This window comes from Nyctibius grandis, chromosome Z (genome assembly GCF_013368605.1).
Source record: "Nyctibius grandis isolate bNycGra1 chromosome Z, bNycGra1.pri, whole genome shotgun sequence".
NCBI classification, from domain to species: domain Eukaryota; kingdom Metazoa; phylum Chordata; class Aves; order Nyctibiiformes; family Nyctibiidae; genus Nyctibius; species Nyctibius grandis.
The window spans coordinates 26,618,194-26,644,029 of NC_090695.1; the positions used below are offsets into that span (position 1 = coordinate 26,618,194).

The following is a 25,836-nucleotide window of genomic DNA, read 5'->3' on the forward strand; positions in this document are numbered from 1 at the left end:
ATATCTATGTCAAATATCTTTGTCATAAAGAAAGGAGAAGAAGCTTTACAAACAGAATCCAAAATGAATCTAGATGTCCTGAACTGGTGATTCACCCTCCGGGCAATCAAAATCCACTGATGGTCATTATCTGCTTGTGCCAAGTCAGCCTGAAATAAAACTGCTTTTAGTGAAAAATATCAAAGTAATCATCACCTGGAAGCTGTATTGCCCAAGTTACTGCCACATATAGCGCTACCAATCCAGGCTATTCACTTTCTATACCCAAGGAGCAGCATAAAGATCTCACTGGTCAGAGTACAGCACTCAGATGAATACCCAGAGTCAATGCATCTGCACACTGATCACCAAAGTCATTCACAAACATTCACGTGGTAAATTGCCACTTACGATTACAATAACAGATGCATAGTTTGCAACTGCTAAAAACTACTTATCATTTCTCTGGAAATTTACCTTCTAATGGCAGAACACTGGTTGCCTCAACACTGCTGGAGAAGTTGGGTATAAAACTCCTTTTTCAGCACTAACAACGGCAGCCTACATATTTAAACACGAGCTACACGATGACTGTATCCCCATTTTATCCATTCACTTAAAGTTTCTAGCTGATGCCACCTGCATCTGCAGTCCCGTTCCTTTCCCTCAGTCTAGTCCTGATCCTGGCGGGAGTTTATGCAGGTGTTAGCATTTCTGCTGCCCTCAGCAGGGCTGCTTCCAGCACAGCTACTGAGCAAGACCGAGCCTCTCACAGAGCTCACACTTCACAGCTTGCTGCTTCATCCAAATATACAGCACCAGCTACATAAGCAAATGAACTTATGAAAACTTTTGGCCAACTTATGAAAACTTTTAATTAATTCCTAACAATCATATGTAAACTCCCAAAGTGTCATATTTCTGATGCTGAATAATGACCTTTTTTGTCATTTTCTTTTCAGGTCTAAGAGATGCGTGCTCTGAGGTACACAGGGATGTATTTTGGTAATGAAAGAGTGTTCTCATCATCAAGCACACTCCCGCAATCCTTACAGAGGTAAACCGCTCACCAAAATATTGAATGTCTAATTGAAACACATGGGAATTTTGCCACAGTAAGAAGTCTGGGCTGGATCCCAAAACTATTCAAACAAAACGTTACTCTGCTCCTATCTTTATTAACTTGAGTTACTCGGCTTTACTGGAATTTGCAGGCTGGAGCGTTCATTCTGTTAAACACTGCCCTCTCCTGGAACCTTCTCACATTTTTCTGGCTCTTGTAACAAAATTAGTTAAGGTTTTTACAGTCACTATATATATAATGCCATAATATTTTATGAACAATTTCAGTCTGACATTGGAAAACCAATGGCCTGTAGGGAGTATCACGATTTAAACAACTCTTATAGTGTATGACTTGCATATTCACTGTTGTCTACTTACAGGTCTCTAATGTCATATGAAACGTGATCTTCCTGAATAAATGAATAGTGTATGAACCTATGCCAACTTTCCAGAGCTTTTAAAGACTGCAACATTACAGAATAAAAAACTGTACCTTCTACAGAGCTTGTTGTACTGCAGGGCATTTTTGGACCTTCCACTGTCTCAACTTGGTTTGAATTAATACTCTATAAAAAAAAATCAAAATGACAGTAACTGTATTTGATGCCCATGACATTTATCTGAAAACTCAAAAACAATATGAAAGGCTAGCAAACAAATATGTTATAAGCAATGCTAAAATGATTGACAGACATTCCACAGAGAATTTTATCGGTTACCCTCCAGAGGAAACTGACAGCAATTCCTCAAGAGGGAAACCAATATAATATTTTCAGCTACGGAGAGAAATTGCCTCCTACTTACAATACTCAAGGGATCTAAAGGATCAGATTTAACATTTGTACTTCATTGTTTACAACCTCCTTCTCTACGAGAAAAGCAGCACAGCAGCTTTCCACAACAGCTCTGTCCAGAAGTCCAGTTAACCTTGAAAGCATCCTCATAAGCGAGCAATTTTGACAGACAGGCAATACAAAGAGCCTAAACCAGGACTAATCACTGACTACATGGTAAACCCAGCCTGTAAGGCAGGAGCCACTCCCTCCCCACGTCCGTGGCCCCTGGCTGGGCTGACCCCTCGCTTAGTTACACACGCTGACTCTATCACTGCTGCTCAAAAGGAAAAGGGGGCTAAGAACCAGTCCCTTATTTTAGCAATTACCTTCAAAGATTACAAGCAAATGGGGCAGAGAAGAGAATGTATCCTTTTGTACAGTGCCACCTACAACTCTTGCTTTCTTCTAGTCTTTCCCTCTAGTTAGGTTGCCTGTGTATTTGCCATCTACCAGAGCAGCAGACACAGGGCATGGTAACCTGAATACGAAAGAAAAGATCAGGAATTGCTCTGGGCTGAATACTGCAGCCAAAAGGATTTGAAAGTCACGCAGCTGTCAAGCTAGCTATATCCCCCGCCTTGGTGGGAATAGTTGCATTTTTCTCCCCTTATCTGTTGGTGTGCAAGACACTTTCCTACTCCCGTACCTACCAGGCAGAAATAACTCAACTCCTCCTTGGGAAACCACTAAAGCTGTCCACGACCAGGCAACAAGATTACTTAAATTATCATAAATGATCTTAGTAATTTTGGATGATTATCCTGGTTTGGCCTTTCTTCTTTTTTTTTATTACTGTGACACCATTTCACATGTGTCCATTAGTCCCTGGATTTCTTTTCCTCCCGTAGAGGACCTCTCCCCTGCACTGGCTGTGCTGCCTCCAGCAACTGAGACAGCCCAACAGATCACCTCCACACGCTGCTTACGGTTCTGCAGGAGGGGCACAACGAACCATGTGGCCTCACTGACGGGTGCTGCTACCACCACAGTGATTTCTGCCCCAAGGAGGCTGCACAGAGTTCAAGCAATTCCAATCTCTTCCTCATCATTTTCAGAAATCTCTCCTCTGTATTGCCTAGCACAGCCACAAAACCCGTGGGTTTACACTTCTTGAACTGTAGAACCCCTGAAGGTTTCCAGTGAAGGCATGGCTCTTGTATGGGTAACTCTAGCTTACTGACAGCTTGTTTGTTTTAACTTTTCCATTACTCTCTTAGACTTGCAAGGAATAGTCAAAGGACTAAAAGAACCCACAGACCAGGGACTGAAGAACATACTTGAGAAAGATGGGGATTTTCTTGGGTGAACAAATGCAAAAATAGTTTGTGCTGCTCCCTAAGTCATCCATTTCATACACACAAATCCAACGCTGCACGCCACCATAACTGAGACAAGCTCCTCTTTAGTCCATGTCTTTCTGATCCAGGCCTAAAATAGCAATGTGGTTATTTATGCAGTCTCAACATACAATAAACTAGATGTACAGTCTTAGCCTGCTGTAGATGAGCTGAATACTCCAGTAGAGCAATAAATTCTACCTCTACTAAAAAAGACTATGTATCATGAAATCTCTAATGCCCACCTTATGTTTTGGATCCAACTAAGGGCTGCAAGCCCTTGTGCACAACAGAAACAAAATCAATTTTACCTCACCTTTTGGACATAATACCTAGTCTAAACACAACAGTTTGATCATCCCCCCACATACACTTCAGGATAATATCTGGTTTATAGGAAATTAACTAAACCATCTGATCTTCCCAATTATTCTGGCTTATTTCTGCTTTAATAAAAGTAGTGCAACATTGATGTTGGGCAGGGGGGAGGGAATAGGGTCCCCACAACGGAGGATCTAGACTGCTGCAACTAGAGGAATAAGCAAAAGGGAAACCCACAAGTAAAGGGCAGTAAGTTTTTTCCTGAAAATACCAAATGCAGTATTTTGCAGCCTTTAAGAGTCTTTATATCTGAGAGCCATGCAAACATCTAACATACCACACTTTCTTTTTCCATTTCAAAGACTGAAAGAAGAACGAGGATTTGATGAGTGCAAGTAAAAGCCAATGATATAAATAACAATGCAGTCTTCATTATAGTCTTGGTTTTGCTATTGGGTTTACTATTGTTTCCATGGCAAAGCCACATACAAATTGTAGGTATTCTGCAAGCTACAAGCACAGAATAACATCTTTGTATTGGAACAAATCAAAACCTTGGCAGTGTCTTTACACAACATTATACATAAGGACTATACAATACATCACATCTTAAGTTTTTGTGTTAAACGTAACACACGGCTCACATTCTAAGTTAAAAAAACTATGCAGAATGCAATAAAGATAAATCAAGGAAAATCAGCACAAAAGTAAGGAAACCTTAAGTAAAGCATGAGAAAAGCTGAATTTTAAGACCAGAAAAAGAGAAAAGCCTATTTTTAGTGTGGTTTTCGTTCACTAGTTTTATATAGTCATGCAGTCTCAGTCTAAAAACATAAGTGAGCACCTGCATTGCTATTAAAGAACTCGTGCTTTCAAGTGTTCTCCTCACTTGACTGAAATTGAGATGTCCTGAAGAATATCACAGCAGTGCTCCAGACACCTTACAGTAAAATAAGACCTACTACACTATAACTAAGCTCTACAGAGGAAGTCTGTACTTTGTGCTTATGCTGTAAATAATAGACTGGGGCTGGCTCCTGATAAAGGCTCCCAGGCTACTAAACAAAAGAATGGAACTAAATTAAATATTTCAAAGTACCAACGTAAATACAATGGCAATGCAATTAAAGACACAGAGATTTCAGGGAAAGATATTCACTGTAGAGCTCACAATGATTCAAAAACAACTCAGGAGGTAAAGGAGGCTTCAATAAAGTTCTCAACATCTCTCACCCTCCAGCTTCACATGTACAATGTGCTACACTTACACAAAGTAGAAGCCCACAACAGTAATCCTGCAATTATGCTGGCCATTACTAACATAGGCAGCTTAAACTAAAAGGCTACTCAAGAAAAACAAATCCAGCCTGAAGAGTCTATAGCTGGAAATTATTGAAGTAAATCTGTGAAAATGCCCTGAGCTGGATAGGTACCTACCTGGTAAAGAAGAGGTTTGTCCCAGAAGTATTTTCTGAAGAGCTTAATGTCTGACTCCAGCAAGTGCTGTGCGGTGTGGCTAAATGTCAGCGTCAGAGCTCCTGATGAATGAACAAACTGCACGCAAACACCCTCGCTGATCTCCACTCTTGAAATGTCAAGCGGACGACTGTCCTGGAAACTGGAGCAACACGGACTTTAAACCAAAGTAGATGCTCCGCGCACAGGTAGAACAAAAGCACAGCCACAGCAAGCTTTCTGCTCGCCTTCGGCATGGCCTGTCGGGATCCCAGCACACCCGCTGCAAAAAACGCAGGCAGAAAATCTGAAACATCCATCGAAAACACAGCTGGGCAAACGAATACTTACCAATTACTCCATTCAGGCCTAAGAACATGCAGCTACTTCTAGCCACTGGCAGGGAAAAAACAATGTCAGCTCTAGATGGTTACTCATCAGTAAAATAAGCCAGAAAGACTAAGCCATGACAATACCTACGTCTCCTCATTGCTGTAAATTAGCCACAGTCCCTTTTCCTGTTAATGTTGCCATATATAGCAGTAGGACATGACTGGCAGCTAGCAGGTTTGTTATACCACGACAGTGAAAAACAGAAAGTATCTCAAGGGAATACAGCATTGTTTGGACGTCAGAAACAAATGAGACAGTTATAACATAATGCACCAGTGCTGTAAGGTTTTTCTTTTTCCAAAGTACAGATAAATCTCACATAAACTATACACTTCATGGAGGCAGAACCAAAGCAGCCACATACCAAAATAAAAATGTAACCTAATTCTTGCATATTTCTATTTGCAAAGAAAAGCCAACAGTGAGAAGGGGTGTCTGATGCGGAACATCTGGTACCCCAAGACACATACACACACACACACATATACCATGCAGCTCCTCAGGTCCGTACAAAGGAAAATCCAGACAGCTGAAACATGCCAGAAAAGACTTTTCCTTTAAGGCATTTGTCAGCGTGGCAGCTCTTCAGCAAAATAGGGTCATAGCTGCAGCACTGGATTTGCTGCTGACTCTCCCTTATTCATACAAACCTGAGCTTTACAGAGGTCACAAAATCTGCTGAGGTTTTGTGAACGTCAGGTCCTATGGTTCTGTTTATATCTAAATATTTCTCTAAATATATTTTAAGGGATGTCTTTACCTGATGGTAATGTGTCAGAATTCAGCTGTGATAGTGCTGGGAGAGGTACCTGATTGTGCACCTGGTCCTCTGTCACTTAATTGACTATTAATTGACTTGCAAATGTAATGAAGGATGCAAATCATAAACTTCCTTTAACTGTAAATACAAGTTTACCACTTAAAAAGGTAATAGTGGCAAAAAGCAACAGAAAGCAACACAAAATAGGCAATTCTTTTGAGAAAAACAACAGTACTTCCCACATCCCTTAACTGATAGGAGTTTTTCAGAGGAAGCACCAAACTGTTATACTCACTTTGTGAAGACTTCAACAAGTTTGGAGTGCCCATTTTGTAAAGCCAAATCTAGTGGTGTTGCTCCATCCTCATTAGGTAATGCTAATGCTGATGACCCTCCAGGCTGCGCTGCTAAGAACTGGGAAAGCTTAACCAAGCCCAATTTCATCACAAGGTGGAGAAGAGTTTCTTTATGTTTAGGCTCTGAAAAAACACAGCAAACAAACAAAATCATCAGTAACAAAGCCCAGCGTTTTATTTGCTAGGAAGCATCAAAAGAAACTTGTTATCATCTGCAGACATATCATAGCTCAGGTTCAGACCTACAAAGGTAGGTTCAGACCTACAAAAGTACTTTGGCAGAATCCATCTTTCACTGAAATCAACAGGGTTAGATACTTATTTGCATCTGTGAAGCTAAACTAAGATATCCAAATATCATCTAATTTCAGTAGTCAAAGAAAACAGTTTGGATTACATAATCTCAGTATTTCTCTCTTTCTTTGCATATAGCGTAGCACTCAGCATAACAGATGCCCCAATATACTGCAGAAGATAGTTAAGAGGCAATTTTCCAGCTGTTTTGCATTGCCTCAGCAACACAAAACATCTGGCAGCATGGCCAAGCACCTAAATTTCAAAAAAATAAACCCACAAAGACAAAAAAAGGGTGTGATTTTTCAAGGCAGGCTGCTTATTAAGCATGGTAAGAGATTCTTAGCAGCACAGCGAGCCATAAGCTAACACACATGTGGGTAAAATATACAGGATAATTCTTGAGTCTCTCTTTTCAGAAAGGTGACCTCACCTGCCAATACTTCCTCTCCACTTTTTAGCACATAATCATCAAGCTCAACGGGATAAAGCTTAAAATAAAAGAGTACACAAGGATTAGTTAGTCACTAGGTGCTGATTCTCCACTCTAGCCCTTCCCTGGCCTTTATTCAAAGGAGGTTTTATCTGTTTACCTACATTATCAAACACAAAGCCTCTGCAATTTAAAGGCAACAAATAAAAGGAAGCTCAAGCACCACTCAACCTGTTCCTTAACAGTGTTATTTTGGTAAGAAGTTAAATATAAGGATACTTTCAGAAATGTCAAGTGTTTAAGGGCAGTTACTCTACAGCTCACAGAACAACTGGCCAAAATCTATTAGGTTTCCAGTGATTTATGAAACTCCACTGAAATTTATCATCCTGATTCAACAGATTTTGCCTTTCCTGTTACCCAAGCAGTTCAGAATGCATTACTGAAAATTACACACTCCAGTGGCAAAGGAAAGATGAAGCTCCTGAAGCATATGTAGGTATGTGCACACATTTGTGTAAATAATACAGTTAAAGTCAACAGCAACTTGCTGTCAAATTTCCTCCCTGTATCAGCACTTGTAAGATAAGACTGTCTGATGGAAAGCAATCCCCTAGCAGAGAGAGTAGTTATGTAGCCAAAAAGCTAATATTTTTCAGAAACACTTATGCATCGAGCAAAGGTATTATGTAGTTACACGCAAATAGTGGCTCATGGCTAACTCTATTCAGTTTAAGTACTCCCTCAGAAAGTGTCAGGAATATTTATTTTATAGAACCCTTGAAGAGCCCTTAAGAGGTCTTTAGTCCAATCCTTGCCTTAAGGCAGGATCGGCCCAACCTAAATCGCCCCTGACAGATGTCTCATCTGTTTTAAAAACCTTCCAACTACGAGAAGTTTTCATAACCTCTGTAGGCAAGCTACACAAGGGATAATTTCACCCTCACAGTTATAAAGATTTTAAGTGCCTAACCAAGCTCACACCTTCTCAGTATAAGCCTGCTGCTGCTTGTCCTGTCGAAAACGGGCATGAAAAACACTTCATTCTTTTCCCTTCACAGCTTCCTTTTACATAATTGAAGGCTGCTGTCATGTCTCAGCTGCGTACATCCTCTCCAGACATCTTAACAGGATAGTTGCCTTCTGCAAAGCTGGACCTTTTGGAATGTCCTCTCAGAGCTGGGGGCCAAAATCATTAACCTCCTTTGAAAATGAGGAACTTGAAGTGTTATAATATTAAGAAAAGCCTGTATCTCCCCATGTCATAAAGCCAGAATGGCAAGGAACCTAAGGAACTTGCTCTACTGCTCCACAGGGAAAATCACCATGGGATCTCCACTGGTGATCAGTTTTTGCTCTGAATATTTGGTCGCAACCCGTCCAGACTTCTTCCCTTTCCGTTTCAAATGGAATCAACACTTTCAGACAGTCAAATCCCAGAAAACCAGGTCAAGCTTCCTTCAACAAATGAAATAAATTCCAGACATCAGAGTAAAAGGGAGCTTCAGGACACAGACTCTAGCACTATAACAGCCAGCAAACCTGCATGTAGCACCTGAAATCTTCATTTCATTGCAGTTTTAACAGAAGCAGATACATTAATAAGATGTAGGGGGGACTCTTTAAACCAGAATATCACTAAACATATACACGATATGTACCTAAGTATTTCTAGAACACACAAGTATTTCTAGAACACACATATAAAATGTCACAGGTCATTATTTTTTAAAAAATTCGTCTTCAAACTTCCCCCTTACTTGTGGCTAGCCAATACATGATCTGGTGCATTAGCTTGCCCATGCAACACTTATTTTCTCCACAGGTTTTAGGCAATAAAATTGTTTCTTGGTCTCCCCATTTCAGATTCAGGTAAAAATGTGTCCAGCTGGACACAGGACCTGCTGCAGGATCCTAGGTCACAGAGGAAAGTAGTGAACTATGGGGATTTTTCCTCAAAGGTCAGCAAAATATTTCTAATTTCAGCCTTTGAAGATAATGATCATTGCTGCATTTTAGTATCCAACATTAATCATTAATGGTATGAATTACAGTGTTTATGTATCTATTAAGCGAGATGGCATATATCTTTCAAAGTTTTCAAGTACATGCAACCTTTAAGTCCACTGAATCCAACTAAAGCATTTGCAGAACTGCTTTGCTAAACAGTGACACAGAAGCATAGAATGGCTTGGGTTGGAGGGGACCTTTAAAGATCATCTAGTTCCAACCCCTCTGCCATGGGCAGAGACATCTTTCACTAGATCAGCTTGCTCAAAGCCCTGTCCAACCTGACCTTGAACAATTCCAGTACTAGGACATCCACAACTTCTCTGGGTAACCTGTTCCAGTGTCACACCACCTTCATCATAAAAAATTTCTTCCTGATATCCAATCTAAATATACCCTCTTTCAGTTTAAAACCATTGCTCCTTGTTCTGTTGCTACAGGCCCTGGTAAAAAGTCTTTCTTTGCCCTTCTTATAAGCCCACTTTATATATTGAAAGGCTGCAATAAGGTCTCCCCAGAGCCTTTTCTTTACCAGGCTCATAGGAGAGGTTCTCCACCCCTCTGATAATTTTTGCGGCCCTCCTCTGGACTCGCTCCAACAGGTCCATGTCTTTCTTGTGCTGGGGGCCCCAGAGCTGAACGCAGTACTCCAGGTGGGCTCTCACCAGAGCAAAACGCACGCAGTGAGTGAATGGCTGGCCTAAGTCAGCCCACAGGGGAAACAGAGGCATGAGGATCTGACTCCAACTCACAGCTTCAAAGCCCAACCAAGCATTACTCATCAAACAAGCTTGGTCTGCCTGGATCTGAGACCTTCTTCTATGGAGGAACATTGAAATAAGCAGGGCTCAGTCTTCCCAAAACCCATCCAGAGACAGTTGCTGATGTGCCACTTCAAAAATGGAAGACCTCAGTTCAAATTCCTCCTCAGTCAGATGGGATTTGAACCCACACATATCTTCAAGCTTCCTCTCATCTCTCATCTGATGGGAGCACGCCCTGTCCCCTCCACTGCGGAGTAAATGAAAATGGGTCACGGGAAAATGGGTCGTGCTGCAGAAGGAAATCCAAGATACGTGGGTCAGAAGACCAAGAAAGCAGCAGACTGACTACAATGCAACAATCAGCTGGGAGAAGTCTCTGCTATTTGGACATGGATGCATTTCTCCTTATAATGTCATCAGATGTGAAAAACAATGCTGGGAGCCCAGGTGTCTCACTTGCCTGGAGAATGTCCTAACCATTCAAACACAGTACGAAAATGTGTGCCACTATCTTCCCTTTCCCTAGCTATGTTTCTGAATAGAGACTGATAACATCACCTGTGCTTCGCACTGGCCCCAGCTATTTCTGTACTTCAGAGAGTCTCTTCAGGACTCAAGGCTGTGCCACCAGTCTGGACCCCAACAGAGCACCACTGGACGCCAGGCACCAGCACTCCCTTGTCTGGTGTGTTTATATGTATACATATAAATATGTATATGTATATGCTCACTAAAAAATGGTTAAAATGCTCACTAAAAAATGAGCTTCCAGAACTGCTCCTTCGTCTGGAGTGCTTAAATTCTGCTAAAGTTTCACTTCAGACATCAAAGTGGATTCTTTGGATGCTTCCAACTAGATTATTGTTTATATATATAGCGTTAATAAGCAGACAGCACGTAAGTCCATCTAATTAAAACAAATGCAAATATATCAACCAGTAGTAGGCATACTAAGCATCTGATTAGATACTAACCACACCCCAACCCTCACATTAAAAACACAGAAACAAAAAGGCAAACTTTACTCTAAACTCCATCCTGTGATTAAAACTTTGGCCTGGGGCCACTGGGTTTCAGTGTACATTGTAACACCGTAAAAAAGCCAGATAAACTTGCTCTGGGCAAGATAAGATTAGACTATCCCGCTCAGCAAAAAGGGAGCCCTTAGGAAGCTTTCCCTAATGAGGGGTAGCCTTCTCTCTGCTCCAACATTGAGGCAAATGAAGTTATTCTGATGGCAGACAAATCTTAAAAACAATGCAGTATGAATAAGTATGCTAGAACAGAACTTACTTTTAAAAATAACTAATGAACAGTAATTAATCTTTGTGGTCTTAAAACACCATCTACAATAATAACTTCTATTATCTCACCACAAATATTCTAGTAACTAATTTTTATCTGCCCAACCTAGCAACCTTCATCTAACCTTAAGCTAAATTTGTTCATGGCTAGCTTGAATGCACATGGTAGCAGAACCAGCCAGCAGCTCCACTAGCTGTTTTCACCCCTGATGCACTTAGAAACAGCACTCACATTCCTCCCCATCCTTCACCTCTATAGACTATGCATTTGCTGGGCTACTCTCCTCTTACTACTCCCACCTGGCTTTCCCAGGAGTGAGCAGAACCTGGTGACATAAAGCAATTACTAATAGCTTCATGACATTAAATTCTGAAATACAAATTGTAAAGTCGGAAGGATAAATGAAAAAGTAAATATGTTCTTTCAATACAAGGAAAGCATTTTTCACCACGAGGATGGTCTAACACTGAGACAGGTCACCCAGGGAGGTTACAAACTGTTCATCCCTTGGAGGTGCTCAAAACTGGACCCTCAGCAACCTGATCCAACTTTGAAGCTAGCCCTGCTCCAAGTGGAGGTTAGGACCAGGCCACCTCCAGGGACCCCTTCCATCCAAATTCTGCCATGGTTCTATTCCAGGACCAGCAATATCAAAGCAAAAAAAACAAAAATGACATGATGACTGATAATAAGCTTTTTAAATAGTCCTGCCTAAAAAGAAAAGATGTGCACTAAAAAAAAAAAAAGTAAAGTTCTGAAACAACTGGGTTTTAGCATTTTTTCTCTTAGGAACAATTTCCAGTTTCAGTTCTCCTCTTTCACCGCTCCTCTTATAGCTCCTCACTGTGACAGAACAAATGGCATTTTCCCACACTTTTCACTTTCTTTTCCCCTTCCCTTGAGGAAGATATCAAATGTGGCAAAATAGGGGAGGGGGGGGGGGGGGGGGGGGGGGGCGGGGCAGGAACCAAACAAAAAAAACCTCTACGACAAAAAGAAAACCATCAAGAAATAGAAAAAAAACATGTTATGAAAAAACAACTTAATTAATTCAAGTGCATTCAGTGGCAGACAGGTGGAAAATAAGGAAAAAATGAAAACACAAATCTTCAACATATTAATTAAATGGTACAAAATACCATTTTCCATCAAGATACAAAATCGACAGTTCCTAAGATTTGAAAGGCTCACTGCTGGCTGACTCATACAGGGTCAGCTACTGCAAGGCAGGTGGTGCTGTAAAAGATATGCACTATCAGTGACACCAGACTGTTTAGCAACAGTTTATCAAGAGTAGGCCTCAGAGTAGGCTCTAAAAGGCCTGCTCTGTGTTACCTTTATACACAATCAACTTTCCTGTCAGTAACTTTCTTTTTAGCTAGAATAACAGAGAATAACAGTATGTTCTGAAGCAAACTGCATGTTTTGTAGATAGAGTCTGCTGAGGGGACTGACAACAGTGTTATTTATAGTTGTCAATGATTCTTGCTTGCGCTTAGTCTTAGAAAATCAAGGTCTCTGTTAAATTCCTTGCTAATTAGAAAGAAGGGTCAAAGACAAACAGGACTGTGAAAAACAACTTTGTGATGTCTAAATTAACTTGATTCACAAACTCTGGCGCCAGAGGAGAGATAAGTCCAGTGAGAACCAGAACAGTATCTTCTCCTTGAGGCCACCTGCACTCGTAAACAAGAAGGCCTCGACCACGCTTGCGCAGAAGCACAATTAGGGGGGATTGCGGCTACCAGAGACCCGCAGAGACCACCCAAGACCCCTTCCCGAATTTAGTACGCATGCGCAAAGACAATTACATAATGTATTAGCATATGCATAAGTTTCTTGGAATAGGTGGGCTTTTCTTGGAATTATATGAATATTCACTTTTCTGTAATGTATATAAGGAGCAAGCTTTTGTTCCTAGGTGTGCATGCTAGGAGGAGAGATCCCCCATGCACCCAGCGCTGCAATAAACCAATGTCGGCTTTCTAAACTATCATTTGGTTTGGAGAGTTTTCTTGGTAACTATTTTCTGGTAACATCAGGACCTTGTTTTTGTGTCGCATCCCCATTCTCCAGCCAAAACACTCTTTGAGTTACACAGAGCTGAGCCAAACACAGTCTGTTTTAAACATTAAATAAATCCTTTTGTTCTTCCTTGCACCTGAATCCCTTCCTCTGTCCAAAACAATAAACTAAAAACAAATATTCCTCTCTGACAGAAATGACTAAGCCCTTTCTGAGCTACGAATCTCATTCATTTCCTGGAAGGAGACTAAAAACCTCAAGACTCGTGACTTGAAAAGCAGGGGGAGACATCAAAACTGGCTGACAAATTCCAGATTTTCCTGGCTTTGTACTTTTATGCATTACTGTTCATTTTCTCATTTTTCCGTTAGGTATGAGATTGTTTATAAAGCCATCTTCAGCACACCCCGCTGCTGCAAAAACACACACAAGTAGTTTTATGAGTAGACAGCGGCTGCTATGCACGAAGTCAGGTACGTGACAGCCCATCTGAGGGCAGGGCTGCGGTGACATCTCCCCTTTCCACTTACTGAATACCTGGAACACCCCCTTTTCTTTAATTAGTTACCCTATTCATCATACCTTTATCAACTAATACCTGGAGGCTGACATCAATGCTGCAGAAGAAAAGGAGGGACATGGGGGAAGGTTAAGCTGCATCCCAAAGGTGGACTGCAAGGAGCCTTGCCCCAGCAGCTTTAGCAGTAGGAGAGTTAGAGAAGGCTTCCATCCACCTGCCCCATGTTGTAAAGGCTGTGCAGGGTGCCACCACCTACACCATCAGGTGGAGTTGCAGCTGACTTTACTGCTTGGGTGACCCCAACAAAGATGCAAAACACTACAGGAGATGGTTTCTGTTAGCAAAAGAATATTCCTCATTCTTTTGTACTGCAGCTAAACACTCCCTCGAGCCGTTTGGTTTAAGACACTTGTTTATTGAGTGCCACCAGAGTGCTCAACACCAGGAGGGGACACTGCCAAGAGCAGAGAAGGGCCCTCCAGCCCAGTACTGACCCAAGGCTGGGGTCCAGGTCAGACCAGATCTTCGGACCTGGTCTCTCCAGCAGCAGAGCAGGCTCCTGATCCCCACTACTTATATATTGCCTTAAATAGGAAACTTAAGCTCTTGAATCTCTTACAGTACTTGCTCTACTGTCACTCTGCACATCACCATCTCCAAGTGCTCAGGGTTTTTCCCAAAAAGCCTCTTCATGGCCAGGGAGATCTCAAACATCTCCTCTCTGCTATTATTGCCACTGACCAGGACATGAGGATCATACACTCACTGGGGACCTGCAGGTTGAAGCATGCTTGCCAATATCTTGCCTCATGCCACAGGTTTCTTGGTCAGCAGCAGGCACTGGAAGACACTCCTCTACTTCCTGATGCCCAGGCTAGCATCCTCCTCCCTCTGCCCTGCGCATTTTCCAAAGGGGCAAGCTCCTACAGGGCCAAAGATTTGTCTGTTTCTCTAACCTCTAAACTGTGTGACCAAAAAAATATTACCTCTCCCCACAAATCTCATCACACCTAGAAATATTCATCCGCTGTTCCCATTGTCTTCCTAATTCCATGAAGGAGGACAGGTACTTTGCCCCTCTCTCCCTTTCCTTCTACAGGAAAAAATAAATCTAAAATTCCAACTGAGAAAAAGACATAGACAGAATTTTCTTTAATTTAGATCAAAAATACGACATTCATTAGCCAGGTTTGAACTGGTGCAGCTTAACAGGAATGTGTTTAACACCAAGTGGAAATAGTAACAGGATTTACAAAAAAAAAGAGCAGGGAGAGGGCAATAAGAAAAAATGCCACAGAAAACGGAAGAGTGTTCCCCAAAGGCAGACTACAAAGCAGCAAGGCTGGGTACTTTAGTTCACTCCACAAGACCTATTCCTAGAAAACAATTACGAAGCATTTATGAAATAAAACAGAAATTCTCCTTCTTCATGAAAGGGAATTAAACGATTCCCTTGAGACACTGTTCCCTTCCCTGTGATCCACAATTAATTTTCATAATTCAGGCTGTAATTTTATTGCTTCTACTAATAGCCTTAAACATAAAAGAGCGCTCTTCCTCTTGAAAATAACTGTGCATAGTGGCAAAGCTGGCAGCAACCTTCTTCTTTGATTACCAGCACAGTTAAATCACCCAGACAACCTGAACTCACCCTCCCAGCAATGCCCTTAAAACAACCAGAAACTGAGATGCCCTTAGCCTCCTGTAATTAAGGCGGACTCCTTGCAGGGTCCACACTCCTGTGCTCCCCCACTCCTCCTCCAACAGCCAAGGGACGTTAGCCTGAGTAAAAAAGTTGCAGTGAAGATGTTGAACCTATGTCTGATGGTCCTTGGGGGCTGCCAGTCCTGAAAGACTGCCCTAACCTGATGTCTCTAAGAGAGGAAAGTGTACTTGGAAGCATTCTTCTCATCCAGGTTAAACCACTCCATCTTCCTTTTTTCTTTTGGTAAACTGGAAAACTGTGGGAAGATTCTCTTTTTTTTTTGAGCATCTCTAACAAGTTGTCTCAATATTTAATACTGACTATCTCCATAAATTGAATAATCCAATTTTCAGAAGGAAAATATCCTTTATGAAAGTGCAATCAAGAAAATCAGCTTCTCCTTTTCCCTCCTCCCCAGCCCTCCTTCCCCATTCTTCAAACCCACCAACAAATAAATGTCTAAGCATAGCAACTCTGTTGGGTCCCCAGTTTCCTCTAGCAGCAAACTGCTTGTGGGCCAGGTGATCTCAACCACTGACCAGTCTGTGTGAGTGAGCAGCTCCTGACATGGCTGTCACGCCGGCACTTATTACAAGTGAGGATTACTGAAAGGTTGGCGCTTTCTTGTTTCTTTTGTTGAACTTTAAATAATGTGGCTAACAAGTCCTGACCTGTGCAACTGCACTAAATTCCTGAATTATTTGCAATGCTCCCTAGACAATCCAGGCTCTGTCTTCGTCCAATCCTTTTGATACCTTATAAAGGGAATACAAACACTTTTTCCGAATACCAAAACTCCTATGAATAAATTATTCTTCTGTCTTTCCATCAACCCATATGTCTCTAAATCCTCATAAAAATGAATGAGGTCCAAAAACACCAGATGGTGCAATAATTTTCTCCAGCAATGTGTCACTCAAAAGTCATTTTTTTCCAATAAAAATAGCCCAGCAGCTCTGAAAACTGACAGAATCTCACAAGCATGAGATCCTAACCAGTGATGGATGATAGCACCCATATCTTTCACAACACCGATACTAAAAAGAACATCCTGACATTGTCAAGGGTCAAGACACCATCAGACCTTTGGGACAAGGAGTTGCCGGGACAGTAGGCAGGGAAAGAAGGTCTCATCATCTTTCTAAATCCTCATAAATCCCCTGTTTCTCATCCATTTTGATCTTTTGAAGCATGGGGAAGAAATGGAGTGCTGGGACAACCCTTGATCACCTCATGGTGGAATATGAAGAACCTTCTCCTCCTTTTCTCACCTGAGCTGAGATCTGAAGCCCTCCTGCCCCAGTCCATCCCCTTCTCCCTCCCTTCCCCTGCACGCACAGGGCTCCCTCAGCCACATGCAACCCCAGTTGTGCTTGGCCTCTTGGCTTTGGGGACAAAAACACAGTGATGGGGACAGCACAAGGAAGCAACATGAGTCAGTGCTTCTCAGAGTTAAGTGAAAGGAGAATACGGCTGTAAGAAGAATCAAAACTGTACTTTCAGAAAGGAGAGAGAAAGGATACAGGAGCCAAAGAAAAATTATACAAACTGCTCAGAGAGTACCAAAATAGATGCCAGGCCCAGCCCAACTCTGGACCTCAGAGAAAGACAAAGGGAATGACTGACCTCCCTTGCGCTGAAGGAGAAGCTGTCCAGAAAGCTTTTAGGAGCCCTCCCCCCTTAACAAGGGTGCCCAGTAAGCACTGCCCAGGCAGGACTGCACTGAGAGCTCCTCGCTGTGCATGAGCATCGCTACCAGGCCCCAGGAATTTGGATCAGTTTTTGTTTTATTCAGAAACAAGGGGAAAGATCCCGGCTTCATTTAAGAGCAATGACTAGGGTACAAAGGGAGATGTCACCGCTTCACTGCAGCCATGCCCATGAAGCAACCACTAATGCAGCATGCTCAAAACGTGCTCGTCTAACATTTCAAACGTTCACAGAGACTTTGTATAGTGACTGGAGCACACATCCCTGCTTTTCCACTGTATGCAAATTTTGTTTATGTATAGTATTTAAATCTGAAAAGTGAACATAGTATGAAAAAGACATAGAAACAAAAAAATACAAGTCCTATAAAAGTCTCATGAGGGCAACATACTCTTTTCCATATAAATGTTGCAGTACCCCTGATAATCAGCAATTAGCATAACTAAAAATTAATGAATTTTGCTATTTGGATAGCAGCTGCACTAGCAGAGCTTAGTCTGGTACCAACTGAGCTGATCTTCAACCCTCCAGACCCACAACACACCCAGCACAAACTTCCCCATGTTTCAAGCAAGCAGGTACCCAGCTGGCTTTGCCCGAGCATCTCTCAGTATCACTGGTATCCTGCTTATGCTTCTGGGCTGGGCTTCAACTGGTTTTGATGAAAAGCTTAGCCAAGCCTGTGAACACAACTACAACTGATTTCTGCAGGCTTTGAGTCAAGGTCTTCATTGCTAAGATCCAACAATTGAGTAATGTGAGTAAGCTGAGTAATGTGAACAAATATTTACTACACATCAAAATGAAACAAGTAATGTGTTGGGTTTTTTTTCCTCTCCTGTCTAGCCAATATTTGAATGAGACTTGGTATTTGTTTTTACATCTCTTGAAAGAGCTGTTTACAATAGACAGACAAAAACCATCCTTCTCCTGAGGAAGGCAGTAGCAGATTTCAAGCTGTCATTAAGAACTGGAAAGATTTAAGACAGAAAAAAAGCACTCACCCAAAGAAATGGGCTGAAGTGCTGTGTTTTTACTTGCCAAAAGCTTCCATGAATCTCTCTTTTAGTTTGGCCCATATGAAAACTGCCTGTCCTCCAATTTTTAGCAATTTAAAGTACTAAAAGGAAAACAGCCAAAAGTACCAAATTTTCAACGAAAAACATGTGAAGCCATCAAGTTTAGCACTGTTTCCAATCTCAGCTATAAATCAGCTGGATCTGCAAAAAAAATTATACTCTTCAGCAAAACCTAACTACAGTTTTCTACTTGCAATGAAACCTGAAACCAGGAAAATTTCACCTGATTTTGTTACAAAATTTTTCAACAGCATACCCTAATGTAAAGTTTCATGTATATTTTCATCCCACTTCCTCCACAATAAAAAAAAGCCACAAAACGTGTTTAAGGATATTCTCCCCAAAGAATGATCACAGTCATAAATAAAGCATAAACACACAGAACTGTGATAAAAATTATGTCTACTCTGTACATTAAAATGCCTACAGTAACACATTCTTCTGTTTTATGACCGTCTCCTTTTTGTCTGTGTAATTAGAATATTTCAGTTGGTTGGAATCATGGCAGCAATACTTGACTGCTACAATTATTGCTTTTTTTTAAACAGACAGCTCTTTAATCTTGCAAAGGCAGAGTCTATTTATAAAAAAAAAGAACTGCATTCACAGTGAGTCAAGGCACAAAAAGCTTCTGGAGAGACTGAGTTACAATAACCATTATTATCCTTTGTAAACCTCTGGGTACAAACCAACTCTCTGATTACCCCTCTCATACTTGAACAATTTTTCATCTTAACCACAAAATAAAGCACAAGAGTTGAGAACCTGGGATAAAACAGTGAGATACTCTGCTCTGAACGGTGCGCCAAACCATTGTTAAAACTTTCTAACTTAAAATAAAACCTTACCACCTTCTGAGCAGCTTCCAAGGATGTTCCAGGTTGATGGCAATTCTTCATGAGCAACAGCCACCATCAAAGCATTATCCAGGGACTGCAGATCTTTTACCCTTAGCCCGAACTTATCCAGCAACATCTTGTGACTAGCGGCAGTGACACATTCTGCATGATCGAACAGAAAGCGAGACAACTTGCAAGACAGATTCTCTCTGTAAGTGACAGGACAGCTGCCGAGGACCACAGGTGAGTATCCCCTTGTGTACATTAACACAGAGACACAAACTGCTTCTTGGCATCCATGGCCTGTAATTATAATGTAACTTAATCAGTAACATTACCTAGGTTCAGAAAATACATTAGTTTTTCCTCATTCCCCACCCCCCCACACCTACCTCAAACAGCTGCGACTACTCATCCAGAATTATTTTATTCTTCTCTCTAATTATATCTATTTGTTGCAGGCATCCACCACCCATTTCTGGTGATGAACTTGGATTCGACTAGACCGTGGACTGCCAGTCCTCCCAATTATACTGACATAATTAATTCCAGAACCAGTCTTTCTAGGTGAAGGTTCATTAACCACAATGGAAAGAAGTAGTAATCACATCAAGATAAAATCCCACAAATCAAAAAGCCTGAAGATTCTTGGATAAGAATTAAGAAAAATGAGACGCTCATGAAAAAAGTGGCAGAGTGGCCTGCAACACAAACTCTGAGTAATATATCTATTTATTAACATCCATTTTGTCCCTACCTAGTGTCTCCATGTAGGCCAAAACCCAGGAGCTTTTAACTAATGCATGCTTCATGCTTTGGGCAGACTTGATTAAATGCTGTATCGACTCTCTAGCTTACAGCTGGGACCCCTGAAGTCCAAGGGAGTTTGCCTCTCAAACATCTTAAGCACCTCATGTATTCCTCCTCCGCTGCCATCTAAGTGAGGGTGGAGGTCATACAGCTCGACGAGGTGCACGCTGTACCTCTCACTGGAGAGCTAATCATGACGTACTATGGATACAAACCTAAATTTTCCAAAATATCCCTGAAAAACTACAAGTATATATGCAATCTAGTAACTGCAGAAGGAAGCATGTACTTACCACATCTGTAGTTGTTTTTAGAGTGCTCTGCGTTTCCTTATGTTTAATTTGGCCACTACGAAACAACACTAACATCAGCAGGGCTATATTTTAACCTCACACTTTTATTTTCATCTGTTCATGGCTTCTGTTGGGAACAGGCAGAGGATTAAGTGTTGCCTGTAGCCTCCTGTTTTTATTCCTAGCCCAGAAGCAATCATTTAACAGTGTCATTTCAGGCCTCTTAAAAAATATATATATATTAAAAAAAAGACCTTGCTACCCTGGAATAAGCCTAGCATTGCATTTACTCCAGTTGTAATCCATGACAATCATTTACCATTTACAAGATCAAAGGAACCACCATGTCACGGCAGCAAACTTTCCCTTTTTATACTCAGCAGTTATTTTCAGACTCTAAATCCCCTTTAGAAAACAAGAGAAAATAACAAGGAGATCCTACTGCACAGGTACATCTTGTCTATAGCCACCTACTCACACAACGGAAAAGGCCACAAAACACACAATAAAGGTGACAACCAGGGTTTGTGTTACATCCATGAGGGGGACAACACCAAGGCAGAGAGCCGGCTGGGAGGCAACACACATCCCCTGTTTGCGGCAAGGCACCCCTGGAACGGTTTCAACACCTCTGCACTGTGCACAGCTCCAGCAGAGCTCCAAGCACTGCACACCTCCACAACGAGGGCCTTGCAAGCTGGGCTGACTGCTGCACCCAGGGAAGGCTCAGACAAAAACATGACTTTTGCAGGTGTTAGGGTGCCCAGAGGCAAACAGTTGTGGCATAAAATTAATTCACATTAAAAATGATGCCATCCCTGAAGACTGCATTTTAATGCATACCCAACTATGCAAGCCCAGTAACACTGTCTATGCCTGATACTGCACTGGTATGCACTGATACTTGCTACGAAAAAGGGAGGATCACCCGTGGTCGGTCAAACTCAGCCTGGATCCTAAAGGCCATCATTCAGTTCCTGCATTTCCTCCATTGCAGAGCCATAGAACAGAGTTATACCAAATCGTCCAGTTGTGCTCAGCTTTGAAATGGAGGTGGGATATAGCAAAGAGACGAAAAATGTAAACAGGAGTTAACACTCACCTGGAACGATGGACCGAAGAACGTTGTCACTAACTCGCTCAGCAAACATTATGTGCCTCTTAAGGGTTCCATCATAAACAAAGTAAAACTCAGCATCCTCTGGGAGGTAAATGTCTTTGTCAAATTTTGCGTGTATAGTCACCTGCCCCTGAAAAAATGAAAGCACTTTCAGAATCATCCAGTAAATTCCTCATCTCCAACAAACCCATTGATATATACTTCAGATGCAAGTTTATCATAACCTTTTCAACTCTACTATACAGAGGCTGTGATCCAACAACAAATCTGCAGTTTTCTACTTCCACTTAGAAAATAACACTGGTTTTATGCCTGCACAAGCAAAGGTGATTTTAAAAACTGCCTTTTAAATAATGTCTTTCAACTAATTCCTTTCATCCTGACCCACACAACTATAACTGACTTTATTTAAAATGCATCAGAATAAGCAAGTCAGTGAACCTGAGTATTTTGCTATTTACAAAAGCAAGCTTTGTGTTAAAAAAATTTAAAAATTCAAAAGTGCTTGAAATGATCTTAAACTCAGTTTACAAAACAAAAGCATTGATGTAATTCTACAACTGACTATGCTGGTTTCAAGGAATATTAGTTCCCAGATAGCTGCCCATGGGTTTCTTTATAGTAAATAGAAAGCAACCAGCCAAGAAAAATCTGTCATACAATAGCTTCAAAAAAGAACAGGAAAGGGATCTGAGAAGCAGCAAACAATAACAAATGTCTGACATGTCTGAGGGAGGAAATTTAGATGAAGTTCCATTTCCTCGAGGAGGAGGGCAGTGTGCTGCACCATGCTCCTTGGCTGCCACAGTTGTTCTAAATATGACAGAATTGCCCCAACATCTGGCAGAAATGCTTTTTTCTGGAAAACACACTGCAGAAGACCATCTCAGCAGTTCACACTTCGAAACTGTGCCTGCCCTGCCTCCATTCAAAACAGTTACTGACTCCACCATCTCCATAAACAAATCTGGTAAAAACCTGCACCAAAGCACGACACGGTAGCACAGAAATTTCCGTGGCTGAAAACTGCAGTTATGCCCCTGACCGTGCTGACAAGCATCCGGCTCCTTCTCCCGTTCATTATATGGCAAACATACGCTTTACTGAAGTGAGACTCTCGCTGCCCTCCACAACATCACATCTTCGCCTGCCTTCCCCAAGGACATCTTTCTCGTCACTCATAACAATGCAAATCCTGCATTTGTTTTCCTCTTAAATACAGGCGAGTCTGTTTTGCCTCTGAAGAGGCAAACACTAGTTTCAGGCACAAAAAGTTCCTTAGATAGGATTGTTCCTGCAAGTATAGATGTAAACAACATTAGGAGACCAGTATCGAGAGTAAACATGCCTGTTACCCCCAGAAACTGGTAACGTACCTCTTTTTAGTAGCCTGAAGTGTTATTATAACTGCCAAGTGCTTTCTCCTGTTTCTCTTTGGGATTTGCACTGTTATACCCAGAATTTATTATTGTTATTATTATTATTATTATACTACAATATGAATTATTGTTATTAATTGATCATCCTTCTTTTTTTTTTTAACCTTTTTATGTTAGTCATGAATAGTACTTTTTGTCTGTTGAGTAATACTATGGATGGCTTTTTCGGGGGGACAGGAACAGGGTAAGTCCCTGAAGACACTCCACAGACTGCTTCAGTGGGTGCTTAGCTGACAGCAGCCTGGTGCACAGGCACACAGCAGAATTTCTTCCACACAGGCACTTGTGGCCACAGCTCTCGAATCACCTTTATACCCTCTGGACCCCTAAGGCTGAAGGACTACATAGCCAGCCAGCTTTCACGTTTTCTTCGCATGAAAGAAACTAACTACATGAAACAAGGGAGATATTTTGAGGCAATATTTCTCATTTCATAAGCCTACTCTTGGAAAAAAAGAAATCAAGCTCAAATTGTAGCCATTGGCTTATACTGCTCCTTTTTAAAAAATGTTAAATTTAGACTCAAGTAAGGACAGAGGAACATCTTAAACTGATCACACTGCAGGCACGAGGGAGAATTTCACAACCTTTGTCTTATAACGGGTGAAGTAAAAAAGCAAGAGCAGAAAAGATGGAGTAGAAAGCTCACGTGTATATGATAAAAACCAGGTTTTTCATAACCCGCTCCTTACCACCCTGCAGAAGAAGAAACTGCTGGTAATTTAAGCAAAGATCTTACAGAAGGAAGGCAAATTGGCAGCTAGCTTTTATCTGGCCAAACAATTAAATGATTCATTTGGAAAATCCCACATGATCCAAAAAGAGGGTTAAACTGTATATGTAACTAGAGAGGAATCAAAGATAACAGAGAAAGTAATTTTCACAGTGGAATATTAAGCTACACCTTTTTTGATGCTGGATGGTTACCACATCTGGCATCAGAAACAGTTATTTCACAAAGGACAAGCTCCTATCATCATCTCCAGCACTTCCCATTTGCCATTGCATCCATCTTGTCTTCAGGTGTTCTCATTTCAGGTTGCTGAATTCCATAATCTTCTTCCTTGCTGCCACTACTAAAACATGCATCAGTTTGCTGTTAAGGCCACCACAAATGCCTTTTGCTCTAGCTCCAAAATATCTTTTTTCTTCTCACATACCCCTCTCCAAAATACCCTTGATGCAGTTATGTCATCTCACCTTCTCACCACCTGAAAATCTTTTACAATTGCATCCTACTACTGCTGGAGTTCACCCCTACATTTTCATCCCTTCCTGTCTGTCCCTCCACTGCTTTGCACAAAATGTGTCCCATGCAGCCATGCCCCATGCCAGCCGCGCTGCTGCTTGCCCTCTCACAGGACAACTCCTCTTCCATCACACATCAGCCATTCTGCCCTCCTCATCCTCTCCTCTGAACTACAGACTTCACCCTGGCTTCAAATCTACACATGGCAGCGCCTGTCTTAGCCTGTGTTTAGGAAGGCATGCTTACTGTACTTCGGAGACACTTTAATACCAACCTCCACAGAAGCTTGATCTTTATAAGGTAAGACATGCTAGCCACCTTTTGGAAAATACATGAAAAAAAAAAATTATTTGTGCTACAGGGAATGCCATGGCTGTTCAAAATGTATCTAATACTACATTTAAACCTGAATATTTAAGCATCTCTTCCTTCGGCACAGTCTTCCCTTAGCACAGAATTACATTTATTTAATGCCAGGTTTGAATATAAAGCAATACTTCCAATAAAAGCATTAGGGATCTATATGCTGCTAAAGAAATGGAGTTCATAGGACAAAGTGAAACCAGAAAGAAGAACCTTATACTATGTTTGATCAATTCCTTTCCTACATTCGCAAAATCTTTTTTTTAGATTTTAATAGTTATCGTACAGTTAATATCATTATTAGACAATATGTTGCATATGTAGCATACATATAACCTACATTCTTATATATATATCCACTGATAAAAAAAAAGATGCTGTAATGCAGCTAGACAATATCACAAACAGATGTGACTCTGATGGAGATAGCTGCACCCACAATTCATTTGCACTGCTGGCACAAATGTGTTTATACTTGGCACACCCATCTTTCCCACTCTTATGACCACTTGTACCTCCCTCCAAACATTGCTGGCAGAGTTTTGTTCATTACACACATGAAAACAAAAATACCACTGAACTCTGAAGATGCTTTTACTGCTGCCTCGAGAAGTGTCCCTGTATACATCTATGCGCACATCAAAAGCGCTTCCCCATTCCTTTGCACAGCTGTGAAGCAAGCTGCAGTGAGACAGCACTGTTCATTTCCTCTGTGTGAAGCCAACTTTGTTACCAGAACTATTTAATTAATTTTTTTCTTCAAAAAAAGATCACCTGTAGTCCATTCTAGAAAATTCGCAGGTAGAAAAATTCTTGTAGAATGTGATGCATATTGTGAGCCTCCTCAAGACTCTGCAGCTGGAAAAGGCAGAAGGATTCATCCAGCTCCCAAGCCAGACCAAAATGCAGCCTTTCAGGGTGGAGAAGGAGGAAGAAGAGATGAGGAAAAAGTCTGCCAGCTTGTTTAGTTCTTTGCAGAGTTCTTCACACTCTGTTTTTGGATGTATGACCTTGCCTTTAGCTGCATTTAAATGCAGATCACTCAAGGGCATTGACTTCACCATGCTATCTGCTCTGCACACAGGCAAGACACCGTTTTATTGAGCGCTGCCAATCTTGCTAGCAATGACTGTACATTTCTTCCACAACTTCAATCAACACACTGAAGAGCTTTGGGCCAAAAACTTCTCCCAAGGATGATACACCCCAGCATTTGTCACATATAGGTCTGTCACATATAAGCCTGTCAGTGTTTAAAAGGCATTTGGACAATACCTTTAACAACACGGTTTAACTCTTGGTCAGCCCTGAAGTGGTCAGGCAGTTGGACTACATGATCGTTGTAGGTCCCTTCCAACTGAAATAGTCTATTCTAT

General features: G+C 41.4%; 1 protein-coding gene across 1 annotated transcript in view; it reads right to left on the minus strand.

Moving 5' to 3' along the window:
- ARHGEF28 (Rho guanine nucleotide exchange factor 28) overlaps positions 1-25,836 on the minus strand; it is a 127,574-nt gene that overhangs the window by 78,556 nt on the left and 23,182 nt on the right. The window contains exons 3-7 of the mRNA XM_068422497.1: positions 21,392-21,539; positions 19,196-19,489; positions 6,442-6,625; positions 4,976-5,156; positions 1,538-1,610 (exon numbers count right to left, since the gene is read on the minus strand). Coding sequence (XP_068278598.1) covers positions 1,538-1,610; positions 4,976-5,156; positions 6,442-6,625; positions 19,196-19,489; positions 21,392-21,539 — 880 coding nt within the window. The remainder of the gene's footprint in view (positions 1-1,537; positions 1,611-4,975; positions 5,157-6,441; positions 6,626-19,195; positions 19,490-21,391; positions 21,540-25,836) is intronic.